This window comes from Lampris incognitus, unplaced genomic scaffold (assembly GCF_029633865.1).
Source record: "Lampris incognitus isolate fLamInc1 unplaced genomic scaffold, fLamInc1.hap2 scaffold_589, whole genome shotgun sequence".
Lineage (NCBI taxonomy): Eukaryota > Metazoa > Chordata > Actinopteri > Lampriformes > Lampridae > Lampris > Lampris incognitus.
In genome coordinates, this window is record NW_026611556.1 from 1 (window position 1) to 14450 (window position 14450).

General features: G+C 43.8%; 1 protein-coding gene across 4 annotated transcripts; it reads left to right on the forward strand.

Moving 5' to 3' along the window:
- Positions 1-4525: 4525 nt before the first annotated feature.
- Positions 4526-10837, forward strand: LOC130133996 (gamma-glutamyl hydrolase-like). Of its 4 annotated transcripts, XM_056302137.1 has the most exons (10): positions 4579-4654; positions 5892-5950; positions 6626-6740; positions 6998-7048; positions 7683-7767; positions 8117-8255; positions 8840-8946; positions 9342-9435; positions 9570-9707; positions 10419-10837. In XM_056302137.1, exons 3-10 carry the CDS (start codon positions 6658-6660, stop codon positions 10535-10537), a joined length of 816 nt encoding a protein of 271 aa, XP_056158112.1. In that variant the 5' UTR covers positions 4579-4654; positions 5892-5950; positions 6626-6657; the 3' UTR covers positions 10538-10837. The 4 variants fall into 4 exon arrangements, with proteins under 4 accessions (XP_056158111.1, XP_056158112.1, XP_056158113.1 ...); XM_056302136.1 differs by lacking the exon at positions 5892-5950 and having other exon boundaries at positions 4526-4654; XM_056302138.1 differs by lacking the exon at positions 5892-5950 and having other exon boundaries at positions 4613-4654; positions 6586-6740.
- Positions 10838-14450: the final 3613 nt, after the last annotated feature.

Below are 14450 nucleotides of genomic sequence, written 5' to 3' on the forward strand. Positions count from 1 at the left end.
TTTGAAAACATGCCCCTAATCAGTGCACTCTTCCCGGTGCTCCCCCACAAGAATGTGGATCGCATTAACTATATCCACTACAATATCCTGAGACTGGCTAACCTGACCAGGGATGCCGTAGCAGGCTTGTCTGACCAGTTGGCGGCTACCTCCCTTATGACCATACAGAATAGGATGGCCCTGGATATGCTCCTAGCCGAAAAAGGGGGTGTTTGCTCTATGTTTGGGGACCAGTGTTGTACTTTCATTCCCAATAACACCGCCCCAGATGGATCTGTTACACGAGCCCTCGAGGGTCTGAGGGCATTATCACAGACCATGCATGAGCACTCTGGGATTGCCAACCCGTTTGAAAGATGGCTCGCTTCCCTATTTGGCAAGTGGAAGGGTATTGTAATGTCCCTCCTCCTTTCCCTCGGCGTATTCCTGGCTATACTAGTTACTTGCGGTTGTTGCTTCATACCCTGCCTGCGTTCCCTGGTAAACCGGCTCATCATCACGGCTATCGACCGTAAAGACGGGGAACTACCTCCCCCTATGATGCGCCTGTTAGCCCTGAACCCTGTAGATCCGGAGTTAGAAGCCTTTTAGTGATCTCCTTAGAGGAGATCAAAAGGGGGAATTGTTGATTGATATTACATATAATCCGAGTGTATTTGTATCACTATGTATGTAACCAAGGTATTATTTGTATTACTCTGTATGTAACCAATGTGTGCAACCAGAACAGAGGGTGAAGAAAGACACATTCATGTCGATAAAATATATTGCATGTGTAACCAGGTTAAAATTAATGTTTTTATTTTATTTTGTTTGCGCATGAAATATCACCAAATCCTGTCTGTGTGCTGTTATTTGTGTTTACTACGTTTTATTTTGTCATTATTTACTTTTATGTATGTTTTATAATGACCGTCATATACTTGTACTGTCGCTTTAAGAGAGAGGTCTTGTGGGTACACGGAAGAGGGAACGCGGGAGAGGCGATTTTTGTTTTGTGGGAGGAGTCTCAAGCAGCGATCGAGCCGAGACACGCGTGTTTTTTTACGGTAGCACAGTTTTGCTGATTGAGGAGAACGTAACCTTGAGTATCCCTGTAAGAAGATACTGCAAGCTGTGGGATAAAATACTTGTTTATCCTTTCTTACATCGGAGTCCCGTGGACGGTTTCTCCTTCTAATGCACACGAGTGAAGTCCGGGCAGTGGTTGAACTTCGACCCCCACGTCCGTAAGAAACACCGCTCCCGCTGGAGGACTGGACGTTTGTCGAAGGGTTTGAAACCAAAATAAATGGCAAGGTGGGCCAAATAGAGTCCTGTGTGTCCCCGCTCCTTCCTTGATCATGATGATGATGATGAGAGACTGAGGGCCCCCCACAACACCTGGGGCCCCACCCAACTAGAACACAACGCAGAGCTAATGATGAGAGTGACGGGCGTGCTGCAGGCTGACCAGCATAGAACAGCATAGGACTGCCCCCGTTACACATGCCTCGCACGGAATGTGTGGGGTTCCCCTCCTCTGAGGCCTTGGGAGAGATACCGTGTCTGGTGCAAGGAGGGCCCCCGCTTAAGAGTTGCAGGTCCAGACAGGACGAGCACTCCCTAAAGCTCAACCATGAAAGGGAGCATTGACCAAACATAGTGGACAGGAAAATCAAGGTCATGTGTGATGAATGAACAAAAGAGGTTTAGCATATAAAGAAGCTGACACACAAAGAAAGTCAGACACACACGACGGATTGGCAGAGTGTGTCTCCAGATCTGTACTCAATAAAATCATGTTAATCTCCTAAGACGTGGTGGCTGTTTTCTTCACATCAACGGACTCGGGGACGAGGACCACGAAGGTGATTCTCGACAATATCAATAACACTTCCCGTGTCATCAGCAAGCTGTAAGCGGAGTTTCTCTTGCCGTTTAAAAAACGTACCCGAGGAACAGCAGTGGGGACACCCCGAACAGTAACCTGGCATTGTTGGCCATAAACACCAGGAGGACAAACGATTTGGACACTACTACACTACACTACTCAGTACGTTTACATGACACTTAAAAAATCGAATTATTGCGTTAGTCCGACTAAAACCGGACTTTTAAAATGCATGTAAACACGTTAGCTCGACTGAAATCGAAGTTGTAATAGTCGGACTAACACGCCCAGATAAAGCGATTGGAAGTCGATTTACTTCTGCATGTGTACACCTTAGTCGGACTGGAGCCGGTCGAGGCGATCTGCGCACGCGCTAACTTTCCGCGCGCCAAGTCTGACCCGGAAGTCGAACAGCGTAAACAAAAAGTAGAGCGTACAACACGTACGCGATGTACAGATTCGCAAAGTTGTCCGTCTTTGTGCCAGTTTAGCTCTGGGTTGCTAACTGCTTCTTCTTCGTCTTCTTCGGAGGGGTTGCTAATTTACTAGTTCACTACGACGATTGTTGTGCTCCGCGTGTGTGACGTAATAGGTCAAACGGTAATGGCCCAATACAAACAAGCTGAAAGAGTGCATATCGCCACCTATCGCAGCGGAGCCCACATGACTCCCTCAGTAAATCGATTTCCCTCCCGCGCACGTATACTGGGACCAAAGTCGGTAGTCGGACTAATGAACTAATCGAGCTGTAACCATAGCTCGACTAAACTGTGCATGTAAACGTGAAATCATCGATGCCTTTGCCAACAATCAAAATAACAGACGCATTGTTCTTCTATGGGGCGGCATGGTGGTGCAGTGGTTAGCGCGGTCGCCTCACAGCAAGGTCCTGGGTTCGAGCTCCGGGGTAGTCCAACCTTAGTGGTCGTCCTCTGTGTGGAGTTTGCATGTTCTTCCCGTGTCTGTGTGGGTTTCCTCCGGGTGCTCCGGTTTCTTTCCACAGTCCAAAGACATGTAGGTCAGGTGAATTGACCCTACTAAATTGTCCCTAGGGTGTGTATGCGCGTGTATCCGCACGCGTGTGTTGGCCCTGTGATGGCCTGGCGGCCTGTCCAAGGTGTCTCCCCGCCTGCCGCCCAACGACTGCTGGGATAGGCTCCTGAGTAAGGATAGGCGGTTTGGATAATGGATGGAATAACATTATTCCAGGGCGCAAGCCTGATGAAAAATCAATGTTAAATTTAAACTTTGATTCAATGGTACTTTTGTTGGTGCATTAACATTGATTCAATGTTGATTCAGTATTGGTCTGCTGTCCAGGATTAATAAATGTTACATTTATTCACGTTCAATGCCTGTCTCTCAACTCACTCCCAGCCAGCCAGCATCTCTCTTGTGGGGCAGTTTGTAGTTTTCACTGGGAATGTCGTACAGTACCGGCTGGTTAGACACAGCAACAATCAAAGTCTCCTCCATCCCGGCCCACTAAGAAAACTACAGCCAATAATGTTTACAAGGGTGGGTGGGGATACCTACAGTCAGTTGAGACTGAAGAGGTCACTTTCTCTCAGTGGAGAATATTACATGGAGCTGTTGCAGTGAATTATTATATCTGTAATTAATCCCATTTTCTAATGAATGTCCTTTCAGTGGGTTGGTAGAAACGATTTGTCGTTGGTTTTTTTTAGACTGCAGAAGACTTGGGGACATTTTTTGGTGTTTTAGATTATTTGTTTACTTCCTTTAATGACGTGTGGTCTAAAACTGCTTTTATTTTCGGAGCAAGACAACACACACACACACACACACACACACACACACACACACACACACACACACACACACACACACACACACACACACAAACAAAATAATACACTGGTCAACACAATTTTTCTTGCATGGGGTTTTTCAACGGATTCTAGCTAACTTTGGGGTGCTGAATCCAAATCTGGCATTTTAGTTTTTGCCTATCACATCAGGTTTTTGAACTATGAAAAATCATTATTTTTGAGAAAACAGCAATTTTACACTCGAAGTTAAAAAAAACACTGTTGCATTAGAAGATCGATAGATGCAAAAATGATTACAACGAATAAATAAACACTCAGCCTAGCATGAAATTACTTAGGAAATGAATAGGGGTCATTTTTATCCCCACCAAGATTGCCAGACTAGATGGTCAACTTTTGTAAAATCCTGAATAAGGAGCATACAGATAGCACAAAAACTTGATGGGATAGAGCAAATCTGAGCTCAGATTTGGATTCAGCAGCCCAAAATTAGCCAAAAACAGTTTCCAAAGTCCGTGCAAGAAAAAAAGCTATATTTTTCCAGTGTAATGCAACAAAGTGCCAACTTTTCAACTTTCTTGCTGGCGAAGCTAAACTGTCAATTTATATCGCCAGAAAGAAAAAGATAGAAGGAAAACTGTGTGAAGAAATAGTCCCTGTGTTCACCTCTCTCGTAAAAGCCCGTTATAATTGATTTTAGATTTCATAAACTAATGAGTAGCATGTGTAGGAGCCATTTGATCTCGTCTTTTAAGAACTTAATAGGTCCCCTGGGTGTCACTCTAATTGCTATGGGCTCGCGGCAATATAGGTGGGAACATTCAGGCAGGTGACTGATGTTGCTTGACGGAGGGGAGCACGCGGCTTTTTGACCGCTCCGCAGGTGCGGGCCACGCTGGGGCTGGCAAGCGATGCAAGCGTGCGTTTGGAATATTGGACGGTTTATGGATGTATGACGCCCATGTGGATTATGGACTGAAACATCGTGGTGAGCGATAAATATCATAACGTCTTAACTTAAACAAGTCTGAACTTAATTTCATAGACACGCGTAGCGCGAAGTGGCTACAAGCGTGTCCATTAGGTGCCTGTGGCGTTATAGTGACGTCATTTTTCAGTGACGAATTCATTTTTAGGGACGTTTTCAGATGTTACGGCTGTCTGTTTCTATGAGTCTTTGTTTCAAAGTTGCTGTTAATGTGTGACATTGTATTAAAGTTTTTTTTTTTACGTCAAAAGTCTCTAAATAAACGTGTCCAGGTGAACCGATTCAACGTTGGGTGAAACGTAATGCTGACTTTACCGCGGTATACCCAAATAGTTGCGATAGTTTGACTGGGCTCGTTAAACTGAAGCTACTGGCTCTCCGGTGGGTCTCTAGACCATTGGGCTGAGGTCACAATTTCGAGACAAACTTTGCACAGGTTACCGTTTGAAACGCGTGCATACGATCTGACGTCTGCTTCGTTAATAGGGAGCCCGTGCTGCGCCGCGAGCTTCCGCGGCGACTCGCGGAGTTTTTTTGTTTTTTTTAAAATATTTTTACTGAACGTTGTTCATATTCTTGGAGAAAGTTCATTATAAAACAAACATGGCAAATATACATTCCATCCAAAAATACATAAATAGATCCAACGTGCCAAAGGGAACAGTATGTAAACATTTCTATACAGTATATCAGGAAGTACATAGAGATTGAATGTCACATGACAAATATACGGTAATGTATTATGAAAATAAGGGTACAAACAGTAATAAATTAAATACATGACATGCACTAATTGAAAATAATAAAAACATATTCCATCATACAAGGGGGAATTAAGAAGGATATCAGTCTTCTGATTCAGTGGGAAAATGTCTTAACACCTCGTAAATCTTTAGAGCTTTTGTATCGGTCATTAGTTTTAAAGATTTCAAGTATAATCTAAATGCATTTAAAAAAAAAACAACAAATTTGGGGGATGACTTAAAGTATCTATTTTTATGAATAAAGAATTTGGCTAAGCAGAGGATTACGTACTCTCGTGTCGGCCGTCAGCGATCGCGCGCTCCAGGAGTTTAACCTGGCCACGCCTTCCCCGTTGCTGCCCCTCGCTGCTACGGCGGTTCCTTCCGGTTACGAGCGCTTCCTCTATGCCTAACGCTCTTTACATAAGAATGCGAGTCGACGCGATGGCGGGCGCGGGATTTGTCCTGAACGTGTGTTTGCTCTTGGTCAGCAGCAGCCATGCAACGCCGGCGGAGTCCCGACGGACGACTCTCAACGACAGACCTGTCATCGGTGAGCCGAGGGAACCGTCTATGCGAATGTGCTCAGGGGAACAGCCAAATGATAAAACACAGATCACTGGTCGACAAAAATATAGTTTGTTTTTTTTCTTGCATGGACTTTGGAAACTGTTTTTGGCTAAGTTTGGGCTGCTGAATCCAAATCTGAGCTCAGATTTGCTCTATCACGTCAAGTTTTTGTGCTACCTGTATGCTCCTTATTCAGGATTTTACAAAAGTTGACCATCTAGTCTGACAATCTTGGTGGGAATAAAAATGACCCCTATTCATTTCCTAAGTAATTTCATGCTAGGCTGAGTGTTGATTTATTCATTGTAATCATTTTTGCATCTATCGATCTTCTAATGCAACAGTGTTTTTTTTTTAACTTCGAGTGTAAAATTGCTGTTTTCTCAAAAATAATGATTTTTCATTGTTCAAAAACCTGATGTGATAGGCAAAAACTAATGCCAGATTTGGATTCAGCACCCAAAAGTTAGCTAGAATCCGTTGAAAAACCCCATGCAAGAAGAATTGTGTTGACCAGTGTATAGTTTAGACGTGTCGAGGAACAGTTAAATCTTGAATCAAGTTTATAATTCATGACCCCCTCTATGTGTTGGGGTTGACTTGGTTTTTGCTGCACAGTTGTCTCAAGGGTGCATTCAGTGTGGTGTGTGTCGCACAGGCATTTTGACTCAAATTGTTACGGATGCAGCCATGAAACCATTTGGGAAGACCTATATACCCGGTTCCTATGTGAAGTACATTGAGTCCGGGGGGAGCAGAGTAGTGCCAATCCGGTAAGTCCTGCAAATTAATAGCTGGGTATGAAAACACACCACCAAAGATAACCTATTAGCGATTTTTACCTGTAATGAAAACTTGATCATCCAGGCTTAACATAGAAAACTTCAGTCCAACACTTGCTTGGCTATAGCTGAAACAGCATATATTGTCTTGTAGCTGACTAGACTGTTCTTATAATCTGCAGTGTAGTTTTCATTGAGTTTTATTCAATATCTCATCCCTTTAATCAGCATTATTCATTCACACACAGATTGACGCTGACCATTGCTGAATATGAAACAATATTCAGGTCCGTTAATGGGTAAGTTATGAATTAAGTGTTGTATATGAAGTTGCATGTGATTTTGTGTCCCTCAAAATTAATTGAAAATAAAATGGATGACCTTATCAGCCTTCTATATAGATCAAAATTGCAACTGAATCTTTAATACATTCACTTTAAGAGTCGCACATTGTAAGTTGATGGCTATAGCAAATGACGTGAGCGTCTGTGGGGCCCTGCTGCTCTGTGACAGTGTCTGAGAAGGATACTTGACATCTCAGCATATGTATTTTGCATTGCTTTTTGACCATTAAGCGTAGTTATTCAAGAGTTTTCATCGACTTTGACAAGTTGTTATGATTTCTGTCTACTCAGCAACACCCAGTCCTTAATGTATGTCTGTTCCATCCTGGAAGAGTGATCCCTCCTCTGACGCTCTTCCTTAAGTGTCTCTCTTCTTTCTTTTTTTTTTCCTGGGAAAGTTTCACTGGATTTTTTCCCCCCATCATCTGAATCGAGGGTTGAAGGATAGGGGCTACAGTACATTGTCATTTATTGTATTTGCCTGTTTTGGAGAATGTGATGTGAATGTAATGCCCCTTCTTAGACAGTAACTGTTATTTAGGAGCATACAAATAAACTTGACTCGACACTATCCTTCATCTCTGTCAAGTCTACTTCTCATCGGGGGAGCAGTCGATTTACAGACGTCGGACTTCGCTAGGGTGGCGAGGATCTTTTACGGGCTCGCCCTGACGGTGAGTCCAGTTGTTCTCTTAGTTTTTCTCTGAATGGTTGTGACAGACTGTCTCAGTCAAACTTTCTTCACTAGCTACTCACCTGTTTGTCCATACCAGTCATATCATCTTCTCTCCTCGATTTGTTGTCTCGGGGTTTATTTCTTAAGCTGTTCTTGAAATGCAATGAAAATGCCCTTGTCATTGAGGAGGCGGGAAGACCTTGTTAAACAGTGAAGCTCATTTGCAGTGAATTTGTTAGCAATTCTTTGTCTTTCAGATATTATTTTTAAGGCCATTTCATACTGCAAAGTAAACTTCCAATGGGTATCTAAGGCTATGTGGTGTTATGTGGCTGTGTGTGTTACAGGCCAACGACGCAGGGGACTACTTCCCCATCTGGGGTACTTGTATGGGTATGCAGCTATTGACTGTAATGGTGTCGGGTAAGAATCTGCTGACAAAGACCACAGCTGAGAATGTAGCCTTGCCGCTTAACCTGACTGAAGGTAAGCACAGCCGGGTCTCACATTTTTGTAATATCTTACAGCGTTTTTGTTGATGTGTTAAGTATTGTTGATGTCAATTAAGTTTGTATTACTATATCTGCCAAAGGACAGATACTGTATACAGTGAGAGCAGTTTAACTTGTTCCTGAATTAATCGCCTGGTTTTCAGAGCATTGCCACCTATTAAAGATATTAAGTTTAGGGTTTTTAAAGGTGCACTGCAGATTCTATTAATTCGGGGATGTAGAGAGATTTTGACTTCAGACCTATAGGAGATTATATTTTCACATTTTATTTGTCGTTCAGAAAATAAGTTTAGACATTCAACCATCTGCAGATGAGGCACTTTACTGCTGAAGGGGATTAGCCTAATAAAAAGTGCATTTACCAAACTTGACCACTTAGGGTCAGTAGATGCAGGTTTCAAACTTGATCAAATTGGAAACTGAACCAAAATAGTGGCGCCCCCCAGTCAACCACCTTCACTATTATTAATTTAAAAAAAATGTTGTGCAGTTGATGTATGCTTCTTTATGGCTTACATGATTTCTTTGAATTTTCTTTTCTCTTCTCTACCCTCCCAGAGGCTCGCTCCAGCAGGATGTTTGGGGGTTTTCCCAATGAGCTCATGAAGGCCTTGTCCATGGAGGCTCTGACGGGTAATTTTCATCACTATGGAGTCACAGTGAAGGTATGTCCTTGTGTCTGCTGACAGTGCATATTTCAGTTCCTCTTTTGCTGCTTTTGTCATGTTCCCATTTCGAGAATTAAAATGAGAGATTGCTTTGTTTGAGAAAATCCACAGGAACTTTGTCTCGGATTTTGTCACAATTTTCCTGATGCCATGACACATAAATAATCTCTCGTGTTAAAAAGATTGTTTAAAACGTGCTACACGAGGCTTGCCAATAAAGTACAACAGGGCGCAGTGCTAAAAAAGAGTTCATGACATAATTTAGATGAACAATATATTGTGTGTGTGTGTGTGTGTTTGTGTTATTGCATTTACTTGCTGCATAATGATTCTTTTTCCATTGGAAAACCAAATGGTTGAAATTTAAAAAAAAATGATGCACTTGTTTGCAGAATTTCCAGGAGAATGAGGATCTGCAAAATTTCTTCACCATCCTGTCAACAAACATAGCCGATAATGGAGCCCATTTCGTTTCAACCATTGAAGGTTAACATGGGCTTATCTTTGCATGACTTTGTCCTTCCGGAGTAGTCAATATGTTATAATAGCACAATTGTCATGCATAGGGTTCACAATAACAGCAGTGAACCATGTTCTTGTTTGTGTCTCGTTTGAGCAAGGTAAGAGATATCCATTCTATGGTGTACAGTGGCACCCAGAGGTGAATCGATTCCAGTGGAATCCCAAATATAACTTTCCTCATTCCACGCATGCTGTGCAAATATCCTCTCTCTTGGCAGAATTTTTCATTAATGAAGGTAAGCTGGAGATGGTGAACACAGTGTACTGTTAACCCATATTAAGTCATTGCAGTTATCAAAGGCAGGAAGTCATGGGCCACAAAAATTGTGTGTCATCTTAGATTGGGATTAACAAATGGGAAAAGATAAATCTGAATAACACGTATGCCTTTTAAGAAACAACCCGCCCACGTCCGCGGTGGCGTAGCGGTCTAAGCATCGGCTTGGTGTCGATGCAGTTGCCCACTGGGGACTGGGGTTCGCGCCCCGGTCTCGTCAGATCCGACTATGGCCGGACTCGAAGAAGCAGCAATCATTGGCAACGCTGTCTTCGGGAGGGGGCGGAGTCGGCTTGTGTTCGTCATGTGAATGCGTCTCTGTGTGTCGGAAAAGCAGTGGTTCGGCTTGGATTCGCCTTGTCGCGAAAGTGGGGAGGCGCTTTCCTTCGAGACTGCCGGCCGGAGAGATGCAGTTGGCGAACGCATGCAATACGAGGGTGGGTGTTTGAATTAAAATAGGGATCAATTGGCCACTAAATTGGGAGAAAAAAGGGAAAAATCAGAAATAAATTTATAAAAAAAAAAAAAGAAACAACCCGCCCAAGTTTACAGCATACTCTTGACAAACAGATTGAATATTAGTACCATTGGTTTTGTGCCATGGTTTTAAGATATTCTATCCTATTCTATTCTATGCCCCATTCATCTATCTCACTTATGCTCTCTTTAGGTAGGAAAAGTTTGCACTCTTTTGACACGCCTGAGGAAGAAGCCTCATCACTGATTTACAACTACACGCCTATCTTCGGTGGAAACTTCACGGGATATGAGCAGATTTATTTCTTCTGAGGTCTTAAAAGTTCCTGGTTGTTTCGCTCCTTACATCGAAGGTCCCATTTAGTCTGAGAGCTGCTGGATTTAATCATAGCCCTCCAAACAAAGGTTGATTCAAACCATGTGTGTTGACTCAGTGTGCATATTTATGTCGTTATATCAACTGAAAATCTCATGTTTCTTCACCTGGACTCTTGCCTCAAAAATGGATTCGAGGCTGAAGACTTTACTGAAACTCCAATGGCCTACTTTATAATGGTTTTTTTTTTTTGGTGATTTTTGAAAATATGTGCCTGTTTTTAAAATAATGATGGATTTTCCAGTGCAGACTTTAGTGTCGTTAATGCAGCTGAAACACACCCGTTGATTGCATAGGTCATTGGTGGGAGTGATGGTTGGTTGGTGGGTGGGGTGCGGGTGGGGGTTTATTTGAGTAATCACAGCAGACATGAATAAGATACGGTCACTGGCACAAAATGCATCAAGTCCATCCAACCGAGCCGTCACAACACAAGTTGGCACAGACATCGGCTGCCGATTGGTCCTACCGGGCTGTCAACAACGTTCGCGGGGTGGGGGGGGCGGGACCAGAAGAATTGAGCCCCTGTCGTCTAATAATAATAGCAGTCAATCCAGGGGAGAGAAATCCTATCATCTTTTCCTTTTCCCCCCCGCCCCCCAAATGATTGTTGAGGGATGAACTTCCGTGCAAATATAACATAGCTTATCCCATTTCTCCCCCCTTTCAACTTTCGAAAAAAAGATATCCTAAAATACATAGCCTTGTAAATTGGTTTTTTTTGTTTTGTTGCATTGTTGTCTTCTCGCGAGCTCCGTGGTTGATCGTGGCCCACGCAGAACGAACGGACCCCCCGCTCGTCGTCGCTGGCGCGTTGACGGCTTGTTGGTAAACACGGATCGGATCCCGTCCCCGACTTCCTCCGGCGCATTGATGCACCCGTTTCAGTGGTGTAACGGTGAGCAGTCGTTTTATTGTGTGCTACGGGCCTCTTGTGATATCTGCTAGAATCAAGATTAGTAATGGTGTCACTTATCTGGTAATCATGGCACGTTGTTGGGGTAGAGGAGGGGGGGTAGGTGGGGGGGGGGACGAGATCGCAGTTTGTTAGCCTATTGATAGTCTTCCACTTTAACAAAGAACTAGACCACCGTCAAATAGACGGTACGTGTCTCTTTTATTTTCCTTTTTTTTTTTTTGCAGCTCAAAATAATCCAGAAAGGACGACCGGTGATTAAAAAAAATGGTGATGTGAATCATTTCACTTATCCATTTTTTTTAGTCTGCCGGTCGTTTTATGTGTTGATTGACGATGCCTAAATAGTCTACGGACACTACAGACTAACGGGACTGGTTGATTTGTGCACTACCTTAACTGTCACGCTTTATCCCGACCGGACTACCTTTAATAGTCAGACCCGCCGCTACAGGGCTGTCTCATTTGTGCTTAAGAAAAAAAACCCGAGTTCCACTGGGGTAATGCAGTTCATCTTGAACACGTTTTGAGTTTCTCGGCTTCACTTTTAAGCTTTCGTCAAAAACTAAACCCCCCCCCCCCCAAAATAAATAAATAAATAAATAAAATCTCCAAGGGCAAAGTCTGAGCAGCTGCTCCGTCCTGTTTGAGCCGTTACCCCATGACCCTGTTTGTAGGGGAAGCCGTGCGGTAATCTATCGTGCACGATCTACAACACGAATCTCCTCCGTCGAGGGGATGGTGGCAAGTCTTGCGATGTCAGGGTAACGCACCCCGTAGACGAAGGGACTGCTCGTCTTTCCTCTGACTCGTCTCGTTAAACGCAGCAGCCACCGTGGACTGTTGGGAAGTATTCAGACAAGAACAATTACTCTCTTTGTGCAGCTCAACACCCCTTTCTATTCATTGGGGGAAATAGTGGTGTGTATGTGCGCATGTGTGAGTGTGTGTGAGCACAAATGCATACACACATATTTTATATATATATATATATATATATGTATATATATACACACATGCAGACAAGCATGCACAAACATGCAAACACATGGAAACAGTGCATGCGTGCAGTGTGAGCACAAATGCATACACAGATATATATATATATATATATATACACACACACACACATACATGCAGACAAGCATGCAAACACATGGAAACAGTGCATGCGTGCAGTGTGAGCACAAATGCATACACAGATATATATATATATATATATATACACACACACACACATACATGCAGACAAGCATGCAAACACATGGAAACAGTGCATGTGTGCAGCGTGTGAGTATAAATGCATACACAGATACATATATATATACACATACATGCAGACAAGCATGCACAAACATGCAAACACATGGAAACAGTGCATGCGTGCATACAGACGTATGTATGTGCATTTACATACACATGCACGGACAAATACTTGCACACGCATTGCAGAATGACTCAGAATGTAGACACAGTATGAAGAAATAACATGCTGCTCCAAGAATGAAAGCAACACCAGCAAGCCACGGTTTCAAATCGGTTTCATGTGTCGAGATGGGTGATGAAAACAGCAGGCCCCTGTTCCAGTGTTCATGCACGTTAGTATGACATCTCTGGTGGCGTTATGCGTGTGACGGAGTTCAGAGAATATCGTTAAAATCAGCAGCAGGAATGAATTTTTCCCTGCATGTGAACTGTTGAATATTTGATGGAAAACCTTGCTTGTAGTGCACGCTGAAGCAGCAGCTTTGTGTGAATATTGCTCATGAAGGACAGCCCCCCCCCCCCACCACCACCACCACCACCAGGCATCTCAGGAAACGTCTCTTCATATTCACAATATTTTACTGCTCCTCGCAAACTTTGATTTGAGGTCATCTACAATGAAGATGCGAGTTTCCAGCTGGCACACTAGGGGTCAGAAGGACCGTTTCAGATTTGGCATCCCTAAAAGAAGAACTTTGACTTGGCGCGCCTTCTCTCAGCATCCGCCAGTCTCCGCGCCATGGCAACCGGGCACCTCCTGAGTTTACCAATATGGGTCAGTGGTCACGACGGGCTCCACCCATAGAAAACAACGGTGTGTAGCCATTTGCCTTCTGTAGGTGCCAAGATGGAGATTAGAGGAATATATGTGCATCGATGTATGCGCACACAGAAATACAGGCAACACAAAAGCCTCAAATACACATGACCCACATTTGAGTCATGCAGCCTAAAGGGGCCGCACAGGTGCTAATGTGTCGCTAGCTGTGAACTGAAACGAATACAAAGACAAGTGTGACTCGGGTGCTGAGAACGGCTCCCTTCTCCCATCTCTCTGTCTCTGTGTACTTCTAAGGTAGCCTGTATAGGCAGGGGCACTGGTGACACGCAGTGTGCTTAATGAGTCTGTTCTTTGATTTTTGCATTTTTTTTTACATTTCTCCAAATGTGCAAATGCGTGTGCGTGCGTAGTTCCGTCGGACTGCCAGCTAACGCCTCCGTGCTTAATGTGCTGACTTGAGGGTTAGCCGGATGCCAGTGTCTTCAGCATTGATTGTCTCTCAGGGAGTGAAGTACTATAGAGGTGGAAGTTGCACCTGTAGCCCCCAGTCTGGCTCAGAAGAGGCAGTAAACGGAGCTAAGAGCGCGGCAGTATTGATCCTCTGATATAAAATGAGCTGCTGTGATGAGAAATACATAGACCAATAACGAACAAGCATCGCAGTGAAAGGGGTTTAGAACAGGCGTTTACTGGGCGTCCGTGTAGTTTAACAGTCTATTCAGTTACCCACCGACACAGGGGTCGTTGGTTCGAATCCCCGTGTTACCTCCGGCTTGGTCAGGCGTCCCTACAGACACAGTTGGCCCTGTCTGCGGGTGGGAAACTGGATGTGGGTATGTGTGCTGGTCGCTGCACAAGCTCCTCCTCCGGTCGGTCGGGGTGTGTG

Excerpts from the sequence above, each read along its gene's own strand:
- LOC130133996 (XM_056302135.1), top strand. The coding sequence starts at position 5,842 with ATGGCGGGCGCGGGATTTGTCCTGAACGTGTGTTTGCTCTTGGTCAGC. Across the intron at positions 6,741-6,997 it reads AGCAGAGTAGTGCCAATCCG|ATTGACGCTGACCATTGCTG; the intron begins GTAAGTCCTGCA and ends ATTCACACACAG. Across the intron at positions 9,708-10,418 it reads AGAATTTTTCATTAATGAAG|GTAGGAAAAGTTTGCACTCT; the intron begins GTAAGCTGGAGA and ends TGCTCTCTTTAG.